This window comes from Barbus barbus (genome assembly GCF_936440315.1).
Source record: "Barbus barbus genome assembly, chromosome: 32".
NCBI classification, from domain to species: domain Eukaryota; kingdom Metazoa; phylum Chordata; class Actinopteri; order Cypriniformes; family Cyprinidae; genus Barbus; species Barbus barbus.
In genome coordinates this window covers 4738838-4766546 of record NC_136760.1, presented here as the reverse complement: position 1 = coordinate 4766546, position 27709 = coordinate 4738838, and the positions used below count along the sequence as shown (strand labels likewise).

Here is a 27709-nt window from a genome sequence, read left to right as displayed (position 1 = left end):
GATCTGTTTGCCCTGAGAGGCTGCGTGAGGGGTATAAAATAAAGCATTAAGCCATATAGTTTACAGTGAATTTATAACAGCTAAGCGGCGTTGTTAGGCACAACGCAAAGCGGTTTATTCACTGTAAATCACGGCTTCACGGGGCTTATTGCTTTTATAAATGGTTATTCCATATATGTAGCAAGGTTTCACAAAATAAAACTAAGCAAATAAAATGTGATGACATTAATAAAAACATTATTCTTCCACCAAACAATGTAGTTCCTCAGAAACGGTTGTGGTTGCCAGGCAACACACAGACATAAACAAAGGTGTAGGTTTGTAGAGTAATTTACAACAGCTTCGAACACGGCTTTCTGAATCTTGCATGCGATGATGACACACAAGCCAGGATGAAAATGAGGGCGCTGACAAGCAATTTGGATGCTAAAAGAAAAGAGGAAGTCAATTAGAGCTCTAGCAAAAACAAAGGGCATGGAGAAATCAAGAGTTTGGAAACCACCAGCAACCAACAACTACCTGATCGGCTGAGAAAACAACAGTAGTTGATGACAGACAAATCATAAAAGCTGTGAAAATGAACCCTAAAAGACGTGTCTGTAAATTTACCAACAACTTCCTGTCCTCAGGAGACTTTGACACAGAATTACAGATGCTACACAGCAAGATGCAAACCTCTGACCAGCACCAAACATAGAAAGGCAAGATTAGAGTTTGCAAAAAATCACAAAGGTGAGCCAGAAGAGTTTTGGAACTGTGTTTATGGACCGATGAGACAAAGATGAACCTTTATCTAAGTGATAGGAAAACAAAAATGTGGAGAAAAAAGGGAACACAAATGATCCCAAGCATACAGCCTCATCTGTAAAGCATAGTGGAGGTGGTGTCATGGCATGGGCATGCATGGCTGCCTCTGGAACAGGCCCTCTTAACTTTACTGATGACTTAATGTATGATGACAGTAGCAGAATGAATTTGGAAGGGTACAAAACCATCTTGCCTACCAATATTCAAGAAAATGCCACCAGATTCATCGGGAAGTGCTTCATATTGCATCAGGACAATGACCCAAAACACCCTGCCAGTTCAGTCAAGGAATTTATAAGGGCAAAGAAATGGAAAGTCTTAGATTGCCCAAGTCAATCTCCAGATTTAAATCCGATTGAACATGAATTTCACCAGCTGAAGAGGAGAGTAAAGGCAGAAACTCCCCAAAACAAGCAACAATTGGAATTGGCTGCATCCGCAAGGGATCTGTAATTAAATAATAGCTTTTAATCTTTTCTATATGCCTTATGTTCAACTGTCCCAATACTTATGCTCACATCAATGAGTGGGATGAACTCTAAAAGTGCTGTTCTTTTTATTTGGTAAAACATGTATGTGTTGAAACGGCTAATAATAAAATGTGACATTCTGTAGTTTTGTCTCATTTTCATCTTTTAATCATATTTGCAGATGTCTTGACTCCACAGCCAACAGAGCAATTTTGTCTTTACTGTTCCAATACTTATGGAGGGCACTGTATATATACACAATTATTTTTTGTATTATTTTATATATATATATATATATATATATATATATAGGCCTACAAACAAACAAACAAACAAACGTATACAATTCTTCACATGCAAATTTTTATGCTTGAATGAGACCCAGTGGAAATTACAAAAAATGTAAATGCTAATCAACAAACTGTAATCAAATTATATTTCTCAAAAACAAAGCTAACCGTTATAAAAAGAAAAGAGTAGGCATTAGATTCTTTAGGATCTTCCTTTCCTCGACTCAGAGAAACATGTCTTCAAAATACTCGTCAAACTCTTCCTCCCTGAAAGAGAACCAGACAAATCAGGTTTGTCAGTGCACTGTTCAAGAAAAACATTCCCAGCATTCAAGAGCTTTAGAAGCACATTTCTTACATTTGTGTGCATATAGTTAAATATATCATAATGATTCATAAACGGGACTCACCGTGACTTCTCCTCCACAGTAGGTGCTGGACCCCTCCAGTGGTCCGACTCTGAAGGACCCTCTTCCTCTTCTTCTCCACTCTCTGCATCTGGAGAACACACCGAATCAGACTCACATGTCTCTAAGCACACTGCTATAGCAGTTTTTATGCCAATTTATGCCTGATAAAGGTATAGGTGAGGGATTTAAATGACCCATCTAACATCTGCTATAACATGGGCTTAACTGAATACAGGAGATGCTGGAGTTGTTTCAGAAGTCTGAATATACTGAGTACATTCTCTGCCTGAGGGAGCTAGATGACGGCCAATAGTCATTTTTGGTGGAAAAGGGGGTATGCATACCTTTATCTGAACCCTGGGACTCCTCTGAACTTGAAGATGAGTATTCTGTACAGAAAAAAAATGGTTTCATTTAACAAGCAACTTTGGTTAACATGAACCAAGTTGTTATTCAGCTCCTTTATGATTTTTTTTTTAACAAATGGGCTTGTTCTCTTTTAAAGACTTTTAACTAGAGTACAAAACAACACCGCAAAAATACATCAAAGTTAAGTGAATACATGCATTGAAATGCTTTTCCTAAACTTCCACGTCTTGGAAATGTGTGGAAGCTTGATTTGCAAAGAAAATGTACTTGCCTTTGCGCCTCTTTTTGTGTTTGTCTTTGTGCTTGTGCTTTCTGGATGATTTGGATTTCTTTGAGAGTGACTTGTCCACGTTCTCTTTCGATCGCCGTCTCTTCTTCACTGTTACTTCCTTTCTCCTGGAAAAGGTTGCACAGATTAAGAGTCAAGGTCTCCAGGTCTAAGAGTATCTGAACGTGTAACTGTGTTTGTAATGCTTGAATCCTCTTACTTGTGATGATAGTTCAGTTTGAAGGAACACTCTGGACACAGACCTTGAAAATAATGTGATGATAGATCAATATTTAAAAATTATATTATATATATATATATATATATATATATATATATATATATATATACACACACACACACACAGTGGTGTGAAAAAGTGTTGGCCCCCTTCCTGATTTTTTTTTTTTTTTTTTTTTTTTGATAAGAGACATCTTTCAAAAATACTGGAACATCTTAAGTATTCCAAACATTTAATGATATATATGTATATATAAAAAATCATCAAATGTGTGTATATATATATTTAGCTTCAGAGTTCAAATTTAATTAGTGTCTTAAATAATGTGGAATTAACACTTCTATTGACTTCTATTCTATTTCTTAATATTTCCTTTTATGTCATAATGTGTCTGATTAAAACATGTTTTTCCAGGTTAAAGCTTAATTTTGAACCTCAGATTTCTATGTTGTCTCAGATTTTTTTGGCCCTACTTTAATAAACTATATTTGGTATATACTAAGTATAGAAATCTATACTTAAAAGACATTTTAATGCACTGCAGAACGTTCAGGTAAAGTAGCGCTCTTTCTTCATCAACAGTAATCATGCTTTATAAGCACTAAAAACAAAAACAGACATGGGCTTCCCTAAGTCAGCACTAATTTGATTAGCTCCACCCCTGTGTCCTGTGAGCGGAGGAGATTACAGCATGCAAGCTTTAGACCAGGGGTCACCAAACTTGTTCCTGGAGGGCCGGTGTCCTGCAGAGTTTAGCTACAAGCGTAATCAAACACACCTGAATCAGCTGATCAAGGGCTTGCTTGGTATACTTGAAACTTCGAGGCAGGTGTGTTGAGGTAAGTTGGAGCTAAACTCTGCAGGGCACTGGCCCTCCAGGACTGAGAGTGGTGACCCCTGCTTTAGACGGCCGAGTGGTTGGTGCGATTCCAGCACTTACGCAGTTTCACCAGGGCGTTCCTCTTCTCCCCCTGCTCCACGTAGGCAAAATTCACCTCCCAGCTCTTCAGACCCTCCTTATTCTCACAGCGCTTGTTTCCACAAAGGAACTGGCCTGTGTAATTCAGGACATCCACGTGTGAAATACACAGAGTTGCATTGAACATACATGGCAGATATGTGACCCTGGACCACAAAACCAGTTTTAAGTAGCTGGGGTATATTTGTAGCAATAGTCAAAAATACATTGTATGGGTCAAAATTATACATTTTTCTTTTATGACAAAAGTAAAGATCATGTTCCATGAAGATATTTTGTACATTTCCTACTGTAAATATAATAAAACTTCATTTTTGCTATGTAATATGCATTGCTAAGAACTTCATTTGGACAACTTTAAAGGCGATTTTCTCAATATTTAGATTTTTTTGCACCCTCAGATTCCAGATTTTCAAATATCTCTGCCAAATATTATCCTATCCTAACAAACCATACATCGATGGAAAGCTTATTTATTCAGCTTTCAGATGATGTATACATCTCAATTTTGAAAAATTGACCCTTATGACAGGTTTTGTGGTCCAGGGTCACATTTGATGATCAGGCCCAAACAGAACCAGCACCATTAACTCTCAAACACTTATATCATATACAGAGTTCTGCATATTTGTATGACATAATTTGGCTAATTTGATTTAAGCACACAACATTACCTATAATTTCACTCTGATTTTAGGGGTAAGTTGTGGTTACGGTTGGGGTTATGTTTAGGGGTAGGTGTAGGAATTTTGTTTTTGCATAGCAATGTTGTCAACAAAATACACAGAAGAATAATTGATAACACTTTAGATTGGGGAAAATATTCAAATTAAGTTTTTCCCTCAATAAACTCCTAATTACGGTAGGGTTAAGGGATGTAAATTATGGTCATGCAGAAAAAGCACTAATAACGAACGAGCGAGGCAAAGTAAACGCACACTTTATGAGGTGCAAGTTGAAGGAAAAAATATAAATCAGTTAAGACGAGAACAACTGCACACTCACTTAAGCATATTTATTAATTTATGTGGTCTCTGATCTGTAGCCTTATTGAAACTTTGTTGGGGGATTCAAAATAGTCTTAAGTTTACTCTGATGTTATGAAGATAAAAAAAAAAACAGCAGTTATGAAGAATTTTTTTCTTTAGAATGTTTTGTGAATCCAGGCCCTGGATTAAACTGATTCTGCCTGATAGAAATATACACACAACATAACCAGTGAAAAGCCAAACGGCGAACAGGCTGTAACTGCTGCACGTGATTACTGACAGGAAACGGTGTGAGAGACAGACAGAGTGAAAGTCACTCTCCTCCCGTGACCTTGGCCTGGCAAACATTTCACCTGAGACATCAGCGGACTGACGTTAGCTTCAGCAGGCTTACAAGGGGATCCTCCAGATTGGAGCCGAGAGAAAATTGCGTCATCAGGGAGTTTTTCTGCCAGGCTTCCCACACCTCTAACAGTGTGCCGTCTGGATCGGCTTTGGCCTGTACCTAATCATCTGAGCGCAAGCACACTTCTGCTTAAAGTATGGAAGCTTATTTCCTCTATACGGAAGAAAAAAATTACGGTAATTGTCACGTTTTATTTCACAATTGAAACTTTTTTCCTCACAATTCTAGGTTTATGTCTCACAATCCTGACTTATTTTCTCACAATTCTGAGAAAAAAGTCTCAGTTGCGAGATATAAACTCAACTGTGAGATATAAAGTCAGAATTGTGAGAAATAAACTCAAAACATCAGTTGCGAGTTAAAAAGTTAAAAAAATTATAATAAAATCTGTGACAGAAAGAGTGAGATCTAAACTCAGATTGCAAGATAAAATGATAATGTAATTACTTTTTTTATACCATGGCAGACAAAGCAAACTAACAAACAAAACAACAGGAACTCAACTACGAGATAAAAACTCAGAATTGGAAGATAAGAGCAGAGTAAAAAAAAAAACAAAAAAAACAACAATTACCCTTACTTTTCTGTGACAGAAAAAAATGAAGTGTAAACTCAGAATTGGAAGATATAAACTCACAGTTCTGAGAAAAAGATCTGAATTGCAAGATACCTTTTTTTAATTCCATGAAATTGAGAGGGAAAAAGTCAGAATTACAAGATGTAAACTCTCAATTATAGCTTGCAATTACGAGATATAAACTCGCACTTCTGTCCAAAACTGCAAAATGAGAAGTCGCAAATAGATGTATTTTTTAATTCTGTGGTGAAAATAAGCTTCCGATTAAAGTTTACAAAACTTTAATTTCTGAGATTTTATTAGGTCTTCCAGGAATATTCTTAATGTAAAAAGCCTGTATATGAGCTTCTCAGAAATGGTTTTTGTAGTAGCTTGTTAGGAAAAACAGTGGGTTTGGTAAAGGGAACATGCATGTTTTTGCTATTCCTGACCTTTGATAAAATGTGTCCACGTTGCACTGTGAAAAAACAAAGTGACTGCGCTGTGAAGGATTATGTCATGTTGCAGCTTGGGGAAAGGCTTGAGCTTTGACGTGGCTGGTAGATGATCTCACAGCAGACAGAGTGACTGAGGCATCACATTGCACATGCGGATTACAGAGACGCCCAACTACCCCGTCTCTCTGATGACGTACATACGACTTCAACCTCGCCGATTAAGCTCGCGTGAGCAGCACTGAAGCTGTTAAAGCCAGTGAAGCTGACAAAGAGCATCTTTGGAGAAAAGACAAAACGCATCAGGGTTAACCCTCATTAGGAGTCCCAGGGATGCCCTCATTATGCTGAACTGCGAAAAATGACCAGCAGATGGGAACTCCTCATGACAAACTCCTAAAGGGACTTGTTAAAATGTCCTTCAGCAGCAGAAATAGAAAGTGCTGGTCACATGAATTATTTTCAAATTCACTTGAGAAAGTGAGTGGTGTTTACTAATGCAACACATGCCAGTATGTGCAAGGATGTTGTGGACGGTTGCCAAGATGAAATTTTCAACTCTCATTAAGTGCTTATGTGCTCATAATGGTGCTCAGGTGAAAGTTTCAAAGTTTAATATTAAATTTGTTACAACAGCAATAGTGATATTTATAGTTAAGTGGTTCTCAACGTTTTTGACTCCAAGGGCCCCCATATTTCTAGTACTTCTGCCGACAAAGCCGCTTGTTGTTGTTTTTTTAGACCCGTTTTTTATTTACAGAAAATAGATGTTAAAAACTTATAAATAAATTTCAGAAACGGAACTTTCCAGTAGTTCATGATTACGTTATTTCTGAAATTTATTTTTTTATTCGCAAGTACCAATTTCTCATCTGATAAAATATTTTAAAGCTTCACATAATTAGAAAAATGCATTATTTCAATAATTTCAGTGGCACTTGCAGGTTTTAAAATAAGATAAGATCCCTGAAGTTGCAAAGACTAAAGTCTAAAAACCAAAGAGATATTCTTTATAAAAGTTAAGACTCGACCACACCCACCTAAAGCAGCTCATTCAAACACGCCCCCACATTTCTACATCACTGTGTGGGAAGATTTGCAGAACACCACCCAAATGTATACGCAAAGAAAGGAGGAGGAACTTTTATTCTCGCTGTTGTATTGTTGTTGCCGCTGGCGCCATGTCGTGGAGACACGTGTTTCGTTGGCCTTCCAAAAGAGGACACAACTAGAAATCAGTGGTTAAGTTGTATTTACAACACTGTTCCAGAACAGTTCAACCCAAATATTAGAGTGTGTGTAGCGCAATTTACGGCGGACTATTTCCTGAACCTGGAAGAGTAACGTTAGCCTACAATGCTGGCTTGCACAAAGGCTGTTTCTAAAAGGCAGTGGGGCAATTCCAACTTTGCAAGGACAGTCTGACGCTTCTGACTCACAGCCTGTAAGTACATTTTCTTATTTAAAGAATTTGCCACTGACGATTCAAACGCAAGTTTTGCGCAGTGTAGAGTAGTGCTTGTTGTTTGTCGTTTCTCTGATCACAAATGCAGACATGGTAATGTTTACGCGGCGCGATGCAACGTAAAAAATTGTAAATGTAAAATGTAAAAATTGACGCGTTTCAGAAAGGTGGAGCATAGAGGAGCAACAATAATGTACAGTATGTGGAAAATAATGTGTTTTTTGAACCTTAAATCACATAAACACATTGCATTACACCAAATACACAAAATAATGTTCTTTTTAGCAATGTCATATGACCCCATTTAAATGGTGAGGTAACAAATTAAAATAGAAAATACTAAATATAGAAAAATAAATATTTTCGCTGTTTTGCAACTTATTTTAAAAATAATTATAACTTGTTCAAATAATTTTAATGGATATTGTGGGCCCTGTGAAATTGTGCTGAGGCCCCCTAATGGGTCTCGAACCCCTGCTTATTATTATTACTTTTTTCTCACAAATAGCAGTATTTAAAATATTATAAAATTTAGTATGATCACTTATTCTTTTACACATTTTAATAGATAACACCTTTATTTATTCAAAAAAGAAACTTGAAACATACTTATTCTGACCATTACTCTTAAAATTCATAAAAGAAGACGTGACCATGCTACATTTTATTATATTTTAAATGATTAAAAACTTCTAGCTGACAAACAGGTGAGTGGTTTGAAAGATAGTGGCAAAGATTATTAAAAATTTAAAATGCCAATTAATTCATTTAACTGGGGACTGAAATAGAGTCTTTGAATGTCATCTAATGATTCTTGTTCTAAATATGCCTGACAAGACTTTTTGGGATATGAACTATAGTTACAGTGAATGATATTTTAGTGGGTGTCTTCTTTAAGTCTAATAAAATTGTGTGTCAGTCATTATGTTTTTGCTCTGAAAAAAAAAATTAATAAAATTAACCGGGACACATTCTATTGTACGTGATAATATAAATTACTAACAATTAAACTAAAATGAAAAAAAGTGAAAATGCCGCTATAATAAAGAGGAAATCAAAACACTGATTTCTTTGCATCACGCCAGCAGCTTGCGGTGGTTAATCTGCGGCTCAGGGTGTGAGCGAAGCCTGATGGCAGATGGTCCGAGTCAGAAAAAAGCATGACAAGTGTGACAGCATCCGATCATTTCCTCACTCATTTAAGGGCCTCTTCATTGATTTGCCTATTTGTTTGTGAAATTTCACTGATTCTTACACGTACTTCACCCTTGTTTACCAACCAAGATAGCTTAACCGTGAACCACGACCCAGAGACAACAGTATTCGAATCATTGATTTTCGTTATTACATAGGCAAACTCACCACCTTACAACTGGGTCACTATCATAATACAATCTATACGCTAAACAGTAATAATCTGCTACTGCGTAACTCTAAAAAGAAAATCCAGCTGCAAATATTCAACATCAGCTTTAGTTAGTATAGCAGATTAGTTGTTATGCAAATTAACTGCTGTTTTTACAATCCAAAAGCATCTCTTCCGCAGCTATTTCTGTCTGAGATGGGCGTCTAAAGCTGTTTTCAGTCCTAGTCCATCCCTGGTTTGGTCAGATGACAGTGTTACTTTACCCAAGGTAAAACAGTATCACCACCTAGTGGCTATTGTTTTGTTTTTGCTCTGAATTTTACACTTCTGTTTTGTAAGTTATGCAACCAGAATACTTAATATTTTTAGTGACACTTTAGTTTAGGGACCAGTTCTCACTATTAACTAGTTGCATTTTAGCATGCATATTACTAGCATATTGGCTGTTTATTAGTAAAATTTACATTTTTTGCATGAGCATATTTTAGATGCCTTAATCTGACCCCATACCTAAATTAACAACTACCTTACTGACTGTTAATAAGCAGAAATTAGGAGTTTACTGAGGCAAAAGTCACAGTTAATTGTTAGTTAATTGTGAGAACTGGTCCCCAAACTAAAGTGTGAACATATTTTTTTATATATATATATATATACAAGTACAGAAGAGTAGAAATGTTCTTGAATTACCTTTTCCAGATATTACTTCATTTTCGATGCGCCACCGAAATCCAAACTAGTAACAGAAAAGTTCTAATTCAGTAAATCAGAAATCATTTAAGATACTAAAAAACTAACATGTCCAAAAAAGTATTTTAGCACAAGAAAAGTAATCTTAGAAAAGCCTACTGTATCATATTTAATGTGTGAATTTCTAAGGCTTCTAAATTATCAGCATGATCAAAACTATACAATCCAAGCAATTAAAGAGTGTTGGATTAAATACAATACAATACAAATGCAAAAGTTTGTGTCTAAGTAAATAAAAGACAAACCTTATTTTCTTTGTATCTGCTGAGGTCCGCAATACAGTACTCTTTGAAAAGCTTATCGTAGTATTTCTTCGCAAGCTCTTTCTCCCTAAACATTCCAGAAGCTTTATTTTAGGGTGACTGTGCAGAGCTCACAAACCATATTCAAGATTAAAATGAACCCCAAACAGAGAAAAGCAGACATTACCATGTCATATCCTCCTCATCCTCCTCTCTCCACAGGAAACGGTGGTTCTCTCTCACCACATCCAGATCTGTCTTGTCTTTAGACCTGCGGGTGGAAGCACACAGTCCCAATCAGCATCTATCAAAGCAACCTAAACGGTGTCATTTCTGCACCAGTTAACTTTATACATCAAAGGTTTAATATCAGAACAACTGTGTGACATTATTAACAGTGTTTCTATAGAATACAGACAAAGTAAACAACTCACATGGATCGTCTGAACTCCTCAATCTTTCCTCCATAGTACAGAACGTAGTCGCTGACAAACTTCTTGTGACGTTCAAACTTACAAAATGCCATTAAGGATTTTTTTCCCACTCAAAAGAAATGCTTTGATGATGAAAAATTATTTATAATTCATTTACAATGGTCAAAATTCCCTAAAAATACACTATCACACACATAGTATATGTATAAAAACTAAAAACTGCCACTGTCACAATAGTTGTTGAAACATTCCCATTGACAGGATACAGCGTTCATTGATATCAGGTGTTGCCGTCGGTTTCTGGCTTCCTCTCTTTCAGGAAAAAAAACAACAACATTTTATTTTAGTACACATACATACTGGACTGCATGGACTTTGCTATTTTTGCTGGATGTGACCTGTACCTGTCCCATTCATGGGCAGCAACATTTTTATGGGCCACCTTGGTGTGTTTTCCTTTCTGGAATGGCTTCTGTAACAGCTCGTCTTTAGCTGCCCTAAAACCAAATACATACAAGAGGACCAGTACTTAAAGTGTAATAATTTATTTTTGCTTTAAAATTCATTTCTTTAACAGATATTCAAAAATCCTTCCATTTCATCGATTGTTATTCACCCTCAGGCCATCCAAAATGTAGATGAATTTAGTATTCCATCCTCTGCAGTGAATGGGTGCCGTCAGAATACAAGCCCAAACAGCTGATAAAAACATCACAATAATCCACAAGTAATCCACACCACTCCAGTCCATCAATTAACATCTCGTGAAGCAAATTAGCATGTTTATAATAAACAAATTCACCATTAAAGTGTTTGAACTTAAACTGTCACTTCTAGCTAAAATATGAGACCATAATTCATAATAACACTTCTTCCAGTTTTCTTCTTTTTTTTGTTGTGTTTTTTCCCCTTGATTTCATGTTAAAAGATGTAACTTCAATATTGTTGTATTACTGTTATATATTGTTACATCTCAATAAACAGACTGTTAAAAAACACAAATAAAAAACCTCCATCCTCTGTTGTTCTCTCACAGCAAAATCCATCAACATATTTGTTTAGAACTGTTTTTGCTTGTATACGGTGCATGATCAGTGCAGATTTCTCTCCCGATTCAGACGAAGTGACTTTTATGCCGAAAATGGATAGAGGACTCGTATGAAGTTAAACATTTTTTAATGATGGATTTGTTTCTTACAAACATGCAGCTATTCACCTCACAATATGTTAACTCATGGTTTGGAGTGGTGTGGATTGCTTGTGGATTACTGTGATGTTTTTATCAGCTGTTTGGACTCTCATTCTGGCGGCACCCATTCACTGCAGAGGATCCATTGGTGAGCAAGTAATGCAATGCTGAATTTCTCCAAATCAGTCTACGCACTAACCACACGGCTATCAGTGTCGACCAAACGTAAATAGCCCGAGCAGCAAATTTTCATTTTTAGGTGCCACTTTAATGTGGCAACTGGTACTGAGTTGACTACATGCCAGAAAATATTGTATTACCATGGTGCTATCCCCAAAAATATGATACCAATTTTGTTAGTGATGTAAAACAAACTCTCACCTATTCTCACCATTTTTGGACTGCCCTCCACCACCATCATCATCACTGAAATCTGAGTCATACCCTCCACCTCCATGGACCTAAACAGAACACAACCCAGCATTAACATAGTGCAACATCAGGACACAGGTAACAGGAAATGCATAGAATCACCATCAACAGTGTGCAGGTCACTGTATATTTTGGTATTTAAGCACAAATATCAACTCTATTATTTCCTGGCAGGTGATATAATAAACAGGACCAAAAAAAAGTGAAGGGAAGGTGAGCAGCTGACCACAGCAAAGACGGAAAGTACTTTGTCATCTTTATGGGTGATATACTGAGTCAGCACAGGAAATACAACACCCAGCGTCAAAGGCTGGAGGCCACGTCATGTGAAGGTCAGTTCTCACACGGACTACTGAGCTTCAGACTTTAAAGACAACAGCAACTAGACCCATCAAATAAACATGTCATCTTGGTCAACTTAAATTACACTAAAATGTCAATAATATTATAACAATTATTACACATAGTTAGATAAGTACATGATATAATGCAGTAACCCTATAAAGTGCCATGTTTCATATGTGAATTTTAAGGCCTCTAAATTATCAACATGATATATATTATCAAATGATATACAGTCAAACCAAAAATTATCAGACACCTTCAAGACCTCTCACATTTTCCTTGCTATTGTTTAGAAAATGGTAATAAAATATGACAAGAACTCAGAGTTAAACTGTGTCAGGACAAATTCATCTTTATAATGTCATATCATTGATATGTTTATTATTGAAATGTTGTTGTTATATGCATGTGTTAATTTTATTTAATTTCTTTATTTTCTTAAATATGTGGGTAGATAGTATTTATAGAGTTGTAACTTTTTAGTTTTAGTTACTTTTTCTTATTTGTAAGTCGCTTTGGACAAAAGCGTCTGCTAAATGACAAAAGTAAGTAAGTAAGTAATGTCAGATAACTTTGATAGAAAAGTATGTAATGGATTAGTTTGAATAGCTGTCAGCTGTTAAATTTAAGGCAAGGCAAATCTATTCTAAAGCACATTTCAAACAGCGACTGCTGACCAAAGTGCTGTACAGTGAAAGCATAACTTCACATAACAGATACCGACAGCATAGAACGTTCAAATAATTAAATAAAGTAAAAAAAAAAAAGTGGTGTAAGGTGTAAAAAGGTGGCATTAGCAATTAAAGAAAAACATGGTCAGGTCAAAGTGTCTGAATAATTTTGGGGTATAATATATCACAGTTTATCACCTTATATTGCTACACTCACTTACATAAACTAGTGTCCTGCACCCTCAATATCAAAAATTATAGCTGGTGTCTAAATAATTTTTGGTTTGACTGTATACATTTAGAAAAATCATGCTGAAATATGAGTATCAAATATAATCCATCAGGCTTTTGAGAAATGTTTGTTTGGTCATCTCTTAATCGTCTTCTTTATACGGCATTGCATTATATGTTTTGCTCCAACAATAAAACCAACAAAGCCTTCATCAATAAGCAAAATTAAATATCATCTTTAGTTAAGACATAATATTGGGAAACTGATATTAATATGCCTGTTTTATTATTATAAAGACCTCTCTGATTTACATTACAAGCTAGCCGAATTACACCTTACTTTTTGGCCATATTAAACATCAAATAGCATAGTTTTTGCTCCGTTTGAGCAACATATTCTCACTACATCATACTATATGAGTCATAAAAACCCGATTCAATGCATCGTATTGTAAAATCTATTATTTCATATATCAGGCTTTACAGCTCAAATGAAGAAATATGTTTTTAATGAAGGTACAAGTTAAGTTCAACACTTATTATTGTTATATTATACAATCAACATTTTGAAGTAGGAGCAAATCTGCTCCAAAATTAATACAGTGAAAAATCATGATGTGCGACAGGAGACAAATATACTGTTCAAGTTTTGCATGACAAGCAGTCGCAGTGTTACAGTGCAAACGATTAAATCATTCTTGTGCATAACCTGTGATTCATAACTACCTTAACAAGATCTAGAGCAGTTTGATCCATGCCGCTCGTCTGTGTTTACGCGCCGCAGAGTCTCAGACGGACGCGGAGTGATGACGTAAAGACCACGTGGCAAAAACAAAGGCAGTACCGTCCCCTCATTTACATAATGTCTACATTTAATGGGAGCAATTATTAATTCTATTGGCTCAGTTTGTGTGAATGTCATGTTACAGCGCATTCGTAAGAACTCTTATTTACATATTTACAAATAGATGTGTTACAGATAAACTAAATAGCCAGCACTTTAGTTGCCAGTGTTCTTTGTTTCAAACAGACTTTATTGTTCGCATCATTGTTTTCATCGGAAATTGATAAAGACTCAGTGACAGGAAATTATAGGGGGCTAGGGGGCGAAGTGCCATTTCTCAAAAATAGAACAACTGGTCTTTTATTCGGAAAAAATGCTAAAAATGAAAGCACTGAAAGAGATGCAGTGATCAGGACAGGGACTTTACTGTTCTCAGATGTCTATGTGATAAATGCATACAAAGAAACATCCTTATGTGCTTCTGACAAAGACCTGAAAGGAAAATCATCACGTAAAACTATAGTGAATAATAATAATTATTATTATTGTTGTGGTATTGCTTAGGCTATATGACGGGCAATGCATAAGCAATGCATTTGTTACAGTATTTATGAATTAAATTAATCTTTGTTAGTTAATGTTAGTTAATACCAATACAACAGTTCAATGTTAGTTCAAATATAATATTAAGATGCTTCAGAGGTGTTTTTATTAACTAATGTAGACCTTATTGTAAAGGATTAACTAATGTGTTATATAAACGATATGTAATAGGCCATAATAATACAGAATATATTTCCCTTTATAATGTGCATAAAAGAATAATAACATAGAAAAAGCATAGAGCATCATAGTAGCATTTTTTTCTTTCTGATTGCTTGAAGGGCGCAGGTGCATCTCTCCAAAGCCTCATGAATATTCTCCCTATCACTTATTCATGGGTTGGTTCATGCGCATTCATGGTAATAACCCCATTGGACAGCAGCTGGTACATCATGATGCAAAAGAAGGATTCTCCCAGGATCTGAAGGAATTGTTTAACGCGTCGCCAAGGAAAATATTTTGGTTCGATAATTTGTTGTTGTTGTTGTTTTGTTCACTTTCATTTTCACAGTTTATATTTTTTTTTTCTCGGTTGTTTAGACAAAAATAAATTGGTTTATTATCAAAATTTGCGTGCAACTAAGGAAATCTATTTTCATTGTAGCAGAAGGAATCGTTTGGATGCGCGCCTGACACACTGAGACATAGACATTCATCAAACGGACACAACTGAAGGGAGGCGAGCAGCAGACCAGCACTTATCACCAGCGAAAACACGCGGTACTCAGAATGGGATATGCAAACAGGAGCAGAAGAGGATACACTTTTCTGCTCTGGCTCGCCACGCTACTGCTGTTAGTGGAGAGCAGAAGAGGCAAACAGCCCAGATGCCCCGCTGGATGCACATGCACCAAAGATAACGCCTTGTGTGAAAACGTGAGACCTGTGCCACACAGCTTCCCTCCCGATGTCGTCTCACTGTAAGTGTCCTGTTTACACTTCACGTGAATATGCATGTGTTGTATATGTTCTGCATGCTCTGTTTCCATCTAAATTACACTGATTGCTTTCCTAACAGGTCATTTGTGAAGTCTGGGTTCACTGAGATTGCAGGGGGAAGCTTTCTCCACACGCCATCCCTTCAGCTTCTGTGAGTTTCTGTTAGTGTTATGTGTGGGTTTTTTCTTTTTCTTTATCAGGATGGGGTGATCACCATGTTAAGTGGTCCAATGTTTGTTCTAAGCAATTACAGCCCGTCCCCCTTTAAAACGGCCAGTTTGGGGACATTCTTCAGTGTGTCTAATTTCTCAAAGCCTTTCAATTGGTGTGAATATTATGCAATGCAGCTGCCCTGTGAGGGACATGGCCCTGTCCTCGTGATAAACAAATAAGCAAATCTCTGCAGTTTTATAATGTCACACCAACTTGCTCCCAATTTATAAAACTCAAATCCTTAGAAATGTGCTGTAAGACAGTAAGTAATGGCTGGCAGTATTATGCTAAATATGACCAGTCTTTTATCTTTTCTACCCGGCGTTTGGTCTGATTGTGCAATAACTTGTCATCGGCACACATGGAAAGAATTTATAAGAAGATTACGTGAAAATACCAGTGTGGCTGGGTACATGCTAGACTAGAATAATTGGGGTCTTTCAGCAATATAATTAAAAACAGAAAGAATGCTGATGTCTGAAGTGGTCACAAATATTTTGTGTTAACAAATGAAACATTGCTTAAAGGAAGAGTTCACCCCAAAATTTTAATTTGCTTTGGAACAGATTTGGAGAAATGTAGCATTACATCACTTGCTCACCAATGGATCCTCTGCAGTGAATGGGTGCCGTGATAAAAACATCACAGTAATTCACACCACTCCAGTCCATCAGCTGATGTCTTGCAAAGGGAAAAGCTGCATGTTTGTAAGAAACAAATCCACAATCAAGATGCTTTAACTTTAAACTATCACTAATGGCCAAAATAAGAGTCCATAATCCATAACAACATTTCCTCCGGTGAAAAAGTCCATCCCCTGTTATCCTCGCACATCAAAACCCACATACATATTTGTTTAGAACTGTTTTTTGTTTAGACTGTTTTTACTTGTAAACAGTTCTGGATTCGTTTATATTTCTCTCCTGACTCGGACGAGATGACATTTTCACTGGAGAAAGCACTATCATGCATATAGAACTCCTATGATGTCTTAATGATGGATTCGTTTCTTACAAACATGCAGTTGATGGACTGGAGTGGTGTGGATTATTGAGATGTTTTTATCAGCTGTTTGAACTCTCATTCTGACGGCACCCATTCACTGCATTGGTGAGCAAGTGATGTAATGCTAAATTTCTCTAAATCTGTTCCGATGAAAAAACTCATCTCCATTTTGGATGACCTGAGGGTGAGTGCATTTCCATAAAAATTGTTTTTGGGTGAACTGTTCCTTTAATATTTAGAGAAACAAACTTTGTAACCACTGGAACTATGTTTTGTTTTTTCCATGACTTAGATTGTTTACAGCCAACTCTTTCGACTCCATAGACGGAGATGCTTTCCAAGGCCTGCCACATCTGGAATATCTGTGAGTTTGATTTTCTATGTTTGAAACCATCATCATTCAGTCTTTTTAGATTACCACTCAGTTTAAACATAAATGCAACACTCTATTTCAGATTTATTGAAAACAACAAAATTGAGTCGATTTCACCCCATGCCTTTAGAGGTTTGAAATCTCTCATTCACCTGTGAGTATATATAAAATACAAATACATTTTTATAATATTTCAATTAAGTTTTAATTTATATATATTAGTATGTAATTTCTTGTTAATGATAGTAGATGAAAATGTTTATGCTCATGCTCATTCTTAACTGTTAACATACAAATTCTGTAGGCCTAGTAGTAAATGTTGAGATTGACATTAACTAAGATTGTTCTAAGTATTGTTCTTTATTAGTTCATGTCAACGAATGTAGCCAACTAATGTTAATAATAAAAAATCTTATTGTAAAGTGTTACCTGAAATTGTTTTTTGTTTGTTAGGAGTCTTGCCTACAATAATCTTGAGACGCTGCCCAAAGATATTTTCAAAGGAATGGATGCCTTAACAAAAGTGTATGTATTTTACAGTGCATGTCCAACTTTCTTGTTATATACAAGAAAAAGAGGTTTAAATATAATCTGTAAATCCACTGAGCAGGGATCTCAGAGGAAACATGTTCAGTTGTGACTGTAAGTTGAAGTGGCTGGTGGAATGGATGTACAGCACTAATGCAACAGTGGATCAGTTATACTGCAGTGGGCCTCCAGCCTATCAAGGGAAGAAGATAAATGACCTGGTGCCTCAGTCCTTTGACTGCATTACAGCAGGTAATTGTGCACTAGACTCTCCTGAGCACAACAGATTCTGGCTTTGAAATAAGCTGATCCTACATGCCTGCGGAAATGCTTAGAAATATATTATTTATGAATTAAAGCAATTCAGAAACAAAGCCTTAAAAATTAGTTTACATTACACAACATTCATCGTTTACGGTCATTTGTAAATGTAAATTTCAATGTGTACAAAAGTATGTAGATATCAAAATAATGTCAAAATAATGGCCAAAGTGTTTGTTTTTTTAATAGCCCTTTGGTACATTTTGGAACTAAACCAACTTTAGCTTAACCAAAATGTTTGTTATTTGAAATAAAATAAAATATTACAAACTTAAACTTTTGGTGACATTTAATAACAGTTGATGCATTTATAGTCCAATAATCCCAAAATGGCTAAATATAAATGATAAATTGGCCAGGCTAATATATTGTCCATTAGCCTCAAAGCTAACACAAATGTCAAGAAAAGTCAATTGTATTTGTATAGCCTTTCACAATACACACACAAAAAATAACGATGTTAATATTTATAATAACTTATTTCACAACGGTCCACATTTAGCAGTTTAGAACTGGGTGACAGGATTGTTTGCATGGTGACAATATAAACAATCAAATTGTTGAGATTTGCTGTATAATATATATGTGAGTGCGCTGATTGAATGTGGATAGCGCTGGAATATATTTATGGATTTATGGAAATCTGTAAGAAAGGTTTGAAACATGACTTGGCCATCAAATCTTATAAAAAATGAATCTTTGTTTGTTTGTTGCAGAGTTTGCTTTAAAGAAAACCCTTGCATTTGAGTCCATATCTGTGGAGGCCTTTACGTTTGGGAATGATCAGTATGTCGTATACGCCCAGCCTTTCTCTGGAAAATGCAGCTTTATGGAATGGGACCACGTCGACATGGAGTTCAGAGCTTATGACACCATAGAGAGTGAGCATCACATATCACACCTCCTACCCAGAGAGCAATGCTGCTCTGGTCCGAATCCCCCAATTGCAGAGCCACAAAAACTGGTTAAAAAGGTCCATTTTAATGACTGAGTTGATTTTTAATAACATTTCTGCGGTTGTCATTACAGGCACTTCCACGGTAGTGTGCAAGCCAATGGTCATCGATAACCACCTCTTCATCGTAGTCGCCCAACTTTTCGGTGGCTCTCACATCTACAAAATGGACACCTCTGCCAACAAATTCATCAAAATCCAGGACATCGACATCCTGAAAATCAGAAAACCCAACGACATTGAGACGTTCAGCGTGGACGGCGAGGTTTACTTCGTGATAGCGGACAGCTCGAAGGCCGGCTCCACCACGGTGTACAAGTGGAACGGCAACGGTTTCTACTCTCACCAGTCTCTCCATCCATGGTACCGTGACACTGACGTGGAGTATCTGGATATTGCGGGCAAACCCCACCTTATTTTGTCTAGCAGCTCGCAGCGGCCCGTTATCTACCAGTGGAGCAGAAGCCAGAAGCAGTTCGACAGACGGACGGACATTCCAGAGATGGAGGACGTCTACGCCGTCAAGCACTTCAAGGTGAAGGGGGAGCTGTTTGTCTGTCTGATGCGCTTCATCGGCGACTCCAAGGTGATGAAGTGGGACGGCTCCATGTTCACAGAGATACAGACAATGCCCTCGCGGGGATCCATGGTCTTCCAGCCCGTCTCCATCGGCAACTGGCAGTACGCCATCCTAGGCAGCGACTACTCGCTAACCCAGGTCTATCAGTGGGACACCAAGAAGGGCCAGTTTGTGCACTTCCAGGAGCTCAACGTCCAGGCGCCCAGAGCATTCTCGCTGGTGTCCATTGACAACCGAGAGTTCCTGCTGGCGTCCAGCTTTAAAGGGAAGACGCAGATCTACGAGCACTTGATGATCGACCTAAGCAGTTAGAAATGCAGAGAAGCAGACCCTAACACAGACGAGCCTATTGTGAAACTACATGCATGATCTAGTCTAGCGCTAATAATAATAATTCCAGATGAATGCCTCTCTAGAAACGCCCTTTGTGTCTTTTTCTCTGTTGTCACCATCTGTTCTGCACTTTTCAGTTTTCCTGGGTTTTTGTCCCGTTCAACAAAAGCTGTTTTTAACATATTCTCATGCTTGCCATGTAGTCACTAAAGAGGTATAATAAGAAAACAACAAAGGTCAAATCAGTTAACTGTTGACGTAATAACAATCTGCCAAATAAACTGTTTACATTTTTACGGCGATGTAAAAAGCCATTTTTAACTTTTTTAAACTAAATCGACCAGTTTAACCACATTGGGTGTGATAGATTTGAAGCTTGTTTTGACTCAGCTTCTTTTAATAATCAGATTGCAATAAACTTAGACTTCAGTTATTGAGGTAAAGTAAATGTGGGAACGAAGGTTAGTTGTTTACTGGTACTTGTTTTTGTTAGAACTAATAAAACCTTTAAAAATATGAGCCTGCTTTGTCGTGGTGCATGAATTTGACGTGAAAGTGTGAATCTAATGCTGTCAAAAAAACCCTCTTATCAGAAGTCAGAAAGAGCTTTAGTATGTTTACACACATACGGAATCTGGGAGCTTCTAGTGTAGAAATATGGACATAATTTGATTTTATGTTCAAATCAAAAGAAAGAAACCAAAAAAGTTCCTAAATGCTTCGTTTTCATTTAGCCAAATGTTATTTAGTGAAATATGAACTAAAGTGTGAGTCTGGATTGAAACGCTGTGAAACGTCGTTGTCGTCCAACCTCTGTTCAAACGCATTTTGTCTTCCTCTAGCGGCAGAGGAACACAACCACCTCTTTCTTTGTACAAGGTTAATTATTTAACTTGTTGCTCGGTACCATTTCTACCCGAAGGCAGCCGTGCGTCAAGACGCGTGGTCAAGGTATGCCAAGCTGTCATGGGTGATATTAGACAGCGCAATGGCTCTGTGAGTAATAATGACACAGATTTATCTGTTGTCCCTTCTTATAGAGCGGACGACATCAGGGTGCTTTGTCATAAAGTTGACGATGGGGAGGTTGGGGAGGAAATTGAGTTGCATACTCGATCAGAAGTGCCAGTGGATACGGATGCTCCGGTGTTTTACCGGGTTTGTTTGCCGGTTTGCTGTAAGAGAAACGAACCTGACCGCGATAATGATGATGAGGATGATGATGAGGAGGAGGAGGACACGGGGACAAACACAGTTCAAAAAGGTAAACTGAGCTTAACTCTGAACTCTCTTACGCGATCGGAAGATATTAAAGACCAATGGATGCCGAAATTGATCTATTTCTGTTTGTATTTCTACACCACGTGTGACCTCTATAACAGTTTCAGTTACGTTCACCATTAGTAACCATGGGTAATGCACTTTAAATATACTGTTGATATGGTTTACAATGGTTTAACTATAGAAACCATGTTTTTTTTTAGTAAAATCATGGTTACATTTTGTAAGGGATGACAGGGTGGCCATTAAGAGTTTATTCTATAAAAGCTGACGAGAACAGTTAGGCTTCATTGTATCAAACCTGTTACATACCGTGGTAATTGTGTCTTCTTTAAAATTCCATTAATACTACTGTAAATCTATTATTACCTGTAGTAAATGTGGAATACATGGCAGGGTTACCATGGTAATGTTTTGATAAAAGCTAACAAGAACAGTAACATTGTATCAAGCCCCTTACATACAGTTACCATGGTTTCCTCTTTTAATTACACCATTTACTACAATAAAGCTGTGGGAATTGGTATTAACAACCTACCATTAATGATTTGACATGACTTTGCAGATTTGTATCAACCCCTAACACACATTCAACCTAGTAACCCTTGTATCTTTTATTTTAAGAGTACCATAGATACTACAGTAAATCTGTGGTAACTTTGTATTAGCCGTATGCCATCAAAAATGAAACATAAGTAAATCAGAATTGACCAACACAACGTATTTCAGATCGTTTTTTAAAACTCTTTGAATGTGATCGCTTATCGCTATTTTACGGTAACTAAATATTAACTGTAGTAACTGTGGGATAAATGGCAGAGTTACAATGGTATCTGCTTTTTATAAAAGCTGACAGAACAGTTACATTGTATCAAGTTCCTTACACACAGTAACTATTGTTTCCACTTTTAAATTAAATGATTGCCACATTCCAGCATCATGTACTTAGTGTTTCCATTGTATTTCTTAAAGAAATTGTCATCTTGTCTCTTACAAAAAGGAAATAGCAGATTACATATTTTCACAGGGAGAGGCTAACCAGAATTTCATAATGAACAGTACTGGCTTTGTGGGAATTGCTAAGTGTGAATCACACCAGGAAACAGTATGTTTTTTCTTTCCGCAATGTTCTCTCTAAACAGTCAGGTGGAGTTGTTTGTTTTAACTCAAACCCATATTGTTGGGTATGTGTTATGTTCCAGGGCCCATGATCTATGTGTGAGGCCAGGTCCTCAAGAGACATTTGATACAATTTGTCCAATGTTGGCAGCCACACAACCTGATTGAGCATGAGCCCAGCTCACCAACAGGTAGTAAAGTTGCATTATCCTTGCCGTCGCATTTGATATCACTTCAGTGTCAAAGTTACATAGAATCACCAAGACTGTGTTGAGATTCATGCTGTTTTGCTCCCTCCATCTCATTCCACACCAAGATCAAAATTCAGATCACACCCCACAAAGCCAAATCATGCTGTGTACTTCTCATGTCTCATTTCCATCATTTGTGCAAATGGTTTGTGTAAGGTGCTCCAGTGAATAAACATTACCTCACGAAAACTGACCATGGTTTTATTATTGTAAAAGTGTAGTAACCATGTTTTTTTTTGGCATGTTGATTACCATTTGTATAACCACAGTTTTACTACCAATACCATGGTTAAACTATGGTTAGTGTAGTAAAACCATGGTTAATTTGTGGTTACAATGGTTTATCAATAGTAACCATGGTTCATTTTAAGAGTTGTGGAAAAATCAATTTAACATGTAATTTTGTACAGTTTTATATAAAAAGCATTTTTTTTTAAAACAAAAATGTCTCTTGAACTTAATGTAAATTCGTAATAAAGAATTTACCCACCATTGGAGCAATTTAAGCTCGAAGTACCTAAATGCAAAGGATTTGAAAGAACTTCAAATTCCAGTTTTGCAATTCAGTAAATTTCTTTTCTTGTCATTCTAATTTTCCCTTAATCCCTTCTGTGGTTGGTGGCCAAATTTAAATTCACACTCAGGAATTGAAAAGGAACAAGTCCTTCAAATCTGAATTTTGCTCAGCCTTGGTCACAAGGATAATTTACTTGAATTGTCGGCATTTAGTGGCTTTTCTCAGCAAATATTTATTTATGCTGTCAAAATTAATCATTATTCAGCATACCGTCTGATTTATGTGTAATTGAATAACAGGTGTGATGTTAAGCTGTTTTGTTATATTCATCCACAGAAAAGAAACCAGCATGTCCAGGGCTGGGCCTCCTGTACAGCTTGTTAGCATCCGTCTTCTTCTCTGCTGCAGCTCTTCTTGTGAAGAAAATTAAGGGGTTGCACGCCATCGAAATCAGTGCAATTCGGTGCTTCTTCCAGATGCTGTTTGTCATGCCAGCTATGATATATTACAAGTATGAATCTATCATATGAGTATAAACCTATGAGATATTACATATATAATTCTGATATATTACAAGAATCTATGAAACAAGTATGAATCTATAATACAAGTATAAATCTGATATATTACAAGAATCTATAGTACAAGTATGAATCTATAATACAAGTAAGAATCTGATATATTACAATTAAGTATCTATAATAGAAGTTTGAATGTATAATACAAGTATGAATCTGGTAAATTACAAGTAAGAATCTAAAATGCAAGTAAGCCAAATATAAATCTGATGTATTACAAGTAAGAATATACAAGTATGAATTTACAATACAAGTGTTAATCTGATATATTACAAGATTGAATGTATAATACAAGTATGAATCTGTTATATTACAAGTAAGAATCTATAGTACAAGTATGAATGTATAATACAATTATGAATCTGATATATTACAAGTAAGAATCTAAAATGCAAGTAAGCCAAATATAAATCTGATGTATTACAAGTAAGAATATACAAGTATGAATTTACAATACAAGTGTTAATCTGATATATTACAAGATTGAATGTATAATACAAGTATGAATCTGTTATATTACAAGTAAGAATCTATAGTACAAGTATGAATGTATAATACAATTATGAATCTGATATATTACAAGAATATATACAAGTATGATAGTGTATAACAAATATAAATAATGTATTACAAGTAAAAATATATAATACAAGTATGAATTTGTAAAACAAGTATGAATCTGATATATAACAAGTATGAATGTATAATACAAGTTCAAATCTGACATATTACGAGTAAGAATATATAAGAATCTGATATATTACAAGGAGGAATCTTCAATCCAAGTATCAATCTGATGTTACAAGTTTGAATTTAAAATACAGATATGAATCTGATATATTACAAAAATCTATATCTATTTTATATGATACAAGTAATATTTTATAATACAAGTATGAATCTGATATCTTACAGGTAAGGCTTTATAATACAAGTATGAATCTGATACATTAAAATAATCCATAAAACAAGTATAAATTTGTCAAGTAAGTATCAATCTCTAATACTACTTTTGAATATGTAATATATTACAAGTATCAATCTCTTCACCCTGTAGTTGGATTCAATATTAGTTTGACTCCACAATGTGGGAATAACCTACAACCTTTATTTTTTCAGTACTGGCTTTTTGGGACCAAGAGATATGCGAATCTACCTGTTCTTCAGAGGGTTCCTGGGCTCAAACGCAATGATCTTGTTGTATTATGCAGTTCTACAAATGCCCCTTGCGGATGCCACAGTTATAATGTTCAGTAATCCAGTCTTCACATCCTTGCTGGCTTGGATTTTCCTCAAGGAGAAGTGCACCATATGGGACGTCGTTTTTACTGTGTTTACGCTCACCGGCGTCATACTGATAGCCAGACCTCCCTTCCTCTTTGGTGGAGAGCTGTCTGGGATCGAAGGAGACTACACCAATCACATCAAAGGCACAGTGGCTGCCTTCACAGGGGCGATCGGAGCGGCTTGCACTATGGTCATTCTGAGAAAAATAGGGAAAAGTGTTCATTATTACCTCTCCGTGTGGTACTATGCAGTCCTGGGACTCATCGAGTGTGTCATTGTTTTGTTCATCTTGGACGAATGGACCATTCCGTTCTGCGGCTGGGACAGGTGGATGCTCATGGCCATCGGGCTGCTCGGTATTGCCGGTCAGACGTTCCTCACCAAAGCCCTGCAGATTGAGAAAGCTGGACCTGTTGCACTGATGAGGACGATGGATGTGGTCCTGGCATTCATTCTGCAGTTCCTTTTCCTGAACCGCAAACCGACATGGTGGAGTCTGGGAGGAGCGCTGTGTGTGATTAGCAGCACTAGTGGGGTGGCTGTAAGGAAGTGGTATAACAGCACAAAAAATAAGAGCTGATTGCATATTATAGTGATTTTATATGTTTGCTACAAACAATTGCTGCATTAGATACCAAAGAAGCTGTATTACTGTAATAATATGTATCGAAAGTCTTTTTAGGACCTTACTGTATGCAGTATGACGGGTTTTTTAGCGGTTTTGTAGTTTCTTAAAGACAATATTCTATAGTAAAGACAACAGATATTTTTTAATCAAGATACTACTGTTGAGACAGTACTGTTTTATCATATAGATAGTATAATAGACAACATAGTAATAAACTGCTGGTCAGAACCTGAGTTTGATGTGTGTAAAAATCACCAAAAATGTCAATTCCATCATTTACTAACCCCCTTGCCATTGCAAAGCAGTATGATTTTTTCCATTCTCAAAACTCACTCTTTTCCATACATTCCATTCGTAGTCCATGATGTATAATCTTTTGAAATCCATGCTAAATGACTGCAATGAAAAAATGGGGAAAGAAACGCCATAAAATGATTACATATGGCATTAATACTATATTTCAAGTCACATGGTAGATTTTTATGAGGACAACGCTGAAATTGAAGTAGTTATTTCCTGAAAATCTTTAGCTCCATTCGTCATCATCCACTTGACGTGAATGATGCCGAATCCCATTTGTTGTTGCATCCTATTCACTTTCATTGTATGGAAAAGAGCAGGGTGAACATTCTGCCAAATATCTATGTTTTTTGGAACAACACAAGGATAAATAAATGATGACAGGATTTTATTTTTGGGGGCCGACTATCCCTTTAAAACCTTTTGCACTTTGTTGTTGACAATGTACTGTAATACTTTTGAGTCAACAGTGTGTCTCAATATTTTTTTGTGCTCATATTAAGGTTCGTTCTGTTAAGTGTTGAATTATATGTGCTTAAATATGCAAACTGTAATATGTTCTGAACCTTGATGAACCACTTGAACTCTGTTCTTATGTACCTTAGACATACGCACAGGTTTGCTTTACAAATTTTTGCCTGATATAGAATGAGTCACACTTATTTATTTATCGGACATGTGTCTTGGCACAAAGTTATTGTGAGTTGTTACAAGAGGCCGTGACTATCAGTAATGGCTGTTCTTCTGAAGTTCATTCACCCTGAAATGGGTCTCTTCAGTTTGTTTTCCCTTTACATTTATTTAATCTGATCATTTTATTTAAACCTATTTGTGTAAACTGACCTAAAAGCACTTTACACTGACTTGTGTCAGTTTATCTTTATTAAAAGCACTATTAACGGTTTACTGACACTTCACCAGCAATTTATGGACATGCTGCCTTAAGGTTTTTTTTTTTTTTTAATCTGATGACATTTCTGTTAATAATCCATTAATGTAAGAGCAGATCCCTCCATATTATTTATTGAATAAGGTTGTCAATTTGAATAATGCCTGCTGTAGATTTGACCTCGCATATTTATATCACTCTGAAAGAAATGAAAATAAATGAAAGATTCTTACCTCGCTGAGTAGCAGTGTCTTTTTTTTCTGGAAGTACTAAGCAAGAATTAAAATTTGTAGGCTACAGTGAATGAATCATGTGATTCTCACCTCTGCCAAGTGGTTAAGAAGGATTATAGCTGCATTCTTGTGGATTTTCTGTTCTTTCTCTCATTATACTGTGATTTTACACATTAGACGGGATCATTTTAATCACATACTTCATGTTTTGTGTATACATTTAAATATGCTCTGTTAAATGCTATACACAGCAGACAGCACCATTTAAAGGAATATTTCACCTAAAAATGAAAATTTGCTTAAGATTTACTCGGGCCATCCAAGATATAGATTCGTTTTTCATAACAATCCAATTAAGCATTACATCACTAGCTCACTAATCACAGATCCTCTGCAGTGAATGGGTGCCGTCCAAACAGCTTATAAAAACATCACAATAATCCACACGACTCCAGTATTGTGAAGTAAAAAGCTGTGTTTATGAGAAACAAATCCATCAAGGCATTGTAACTTTAATCGATTGTAATATTATCTGCTGTTTGTACTCTCATTATGATGGCACCCATTCACTGGTGAGCAAGGGATTTAATGATAAATGTCTCCAAATCTGTTCTGATAAAGAAAGAA

At 36.3% G+C, this 27709-nt stretch overlaps 3 protein-coding genes across 4 annotated transcripts; 2 read left to right on the top strand and 1 right to left on the bottom strand.

Annotated features, from left to right (window-relative positions):
- Nucleotides 1–1619: 1619 nt before the first annotated feature.
- fra10ac1 (FRA10A associated CGG repeat 1) lies at nucleotides 1620–14170 on the bottom strand. The gene is made up of 14 exons (XM_079389836.1): nucleotides 14092–14170; nucleotides 12068–12147; nucleotides 10902–10994; nucleotides 10764–10809; nucleotides 10498–10574; nucleotides 10251–10334; nucleotides 10067–10151; nucleotides 9762–9807; nucleotides 3796–3909; nucleotides 2835–2877; nucleotides 2618–2742; nucleotides 2322–2366; nucleotides 1978–2065; nucleotides 1620–1834 (listed from the first exon to the last, which is right to left on the bottom strand). The coding sequence occupies exons 1-14, from the start codon at nucleotides 14119–14121 to the stop codon at nucleotides 1792–1794; spliced, it is 999 nt and encodes a 332-aa protein (XP_079245962.1). The 5' UTR covers nucleotides 14122–14170; the 3' UTR covers nucleotides 1620–1791.
- Nucleotides 14171–14187: 17 nt separating this feature from the next.
- LOC306852768 (leucine-rich glioma-inactivated protein 1-like) lies at nucleotides 14188–20508 on the top strand. 2 transcript variants are annotated; one of them, XM_079389834.1, is made up of 10 exons: nucleotides 14188–14301; nucleotides 15034–15214; nucleotides 15357–15672; nucleotides 15771–15842; nucleotides 17202–17273; nucleotides 17365–17436; nucleotides 17736–17807; nucleotides 17893–18062; nucleotides 18848–19012; nucleotides 19161–20508. In XM_079389834.1, the coding sequence occupies exons 3-10, from the start codon at nucleotides 15482–15484 to the stop codon at nucleotides 19976–19978; spliced, it is 1632 nt and encodes a 543-aa protein (XP_079245960.1). In that variant the 5' UTR covers nucleotides 14188–14301; nucleotides 15034–15214; nucleotides 15357–15481; the 3' UTR covers nucleotides 19979–20508. The 2 variants fall into 2 exon arrangements, with proteins under 2 accessions (XP_079245960.1, XP_079245961.1); XM_079389835.1 differs by lacking the exon at nucleotides 14188–14301 and having other exon boundaries at nucleotides 15126–15672.
- Nucleotides 20509–20835: 327 nt separating this feature from the next.
- On the top strand, nucleotides 20836–27080 carry LOC306851970 (solute carrier family 35 member G1-like). The gene is made up of 3 exons (XM_079388518.1): nucleotides 20836–21263; nucleotides 23504–23678; nucleotides 24865–27080. The coding sequence occupies exons 1-3, from the start codon at nucleotides 20966–20968 to the stop codon at nucleotides 25610–25612; spliced, it is 1221 nt and encodes a 406-aa protein (XP_079244644.1). The 5' UTR covers nucleotides 20836–20965; the 3' UTR covers nucleotides 25613–27080.
- Nucleotides 27081–27709: the final 629 nt, after the last annotated feature.

Coding starts and splice junctions, on each gene's coding strand:
- fra10ac1 (XM_079389836.1), bottom strand. CDS start 14,121: ATGGATCAAACTGCTCTAGATCTTGTTAAG. Junction 12,148..14,091: donor CTGCTCTAGATCTTGTTAAG/GTAGTTATGAAT, acceptor TGTTCTGTTTAG/GTCCATGGAGGTGGAGGGTA. Junction 10,810..10,901: donor GCTGCCCATGAATGGGACAG/GTACAGGTCACA, acceptor TTTTCCTGAAAG/AGAGGAAGCCAGAAACCGAC.
- LOC306852768 (XM_079389834.1), top strand. CDS start 15,482: ATGGGATATGCAAACAGGAGCAGAAGAGGATACACTTTTCTGCTCTGG. Junction 17,808..17,892: donor ATGGATGCCTTAACAAAAGT/GTATGTATTTTA, acceptor TCCACTGAGCAG/GGATCTCAGAGGAAACATGT. Junction 18,063..18,847: donor CTTTGACTGCATTACAGCAG/GTAATTGTGCAC, acceptor TGTTTGTTGCAG/AGTTTGCTTTAAAGAAAACC.
- LOC306851970 (XM_079388518.1), top strand. CDS start 20,966: ATGGGTGATATTAGACAGCGCAATGGCTCTGTGAGTAATAATGACACA. Junction 21,264..23,503: donor GACAAACACAGTTCAAAAAG/GTAAACTGAGCT, acceptor ATTCATCCACAG/AAAAGAAACCAGCATGTCCA. Junction 23,679..24,864: donor CCAGCTATGATATATTACAA/GTATGAATCTAT, acceptor TTATTTTTTCAG/TACTGGCTTTTTGGGACCAA.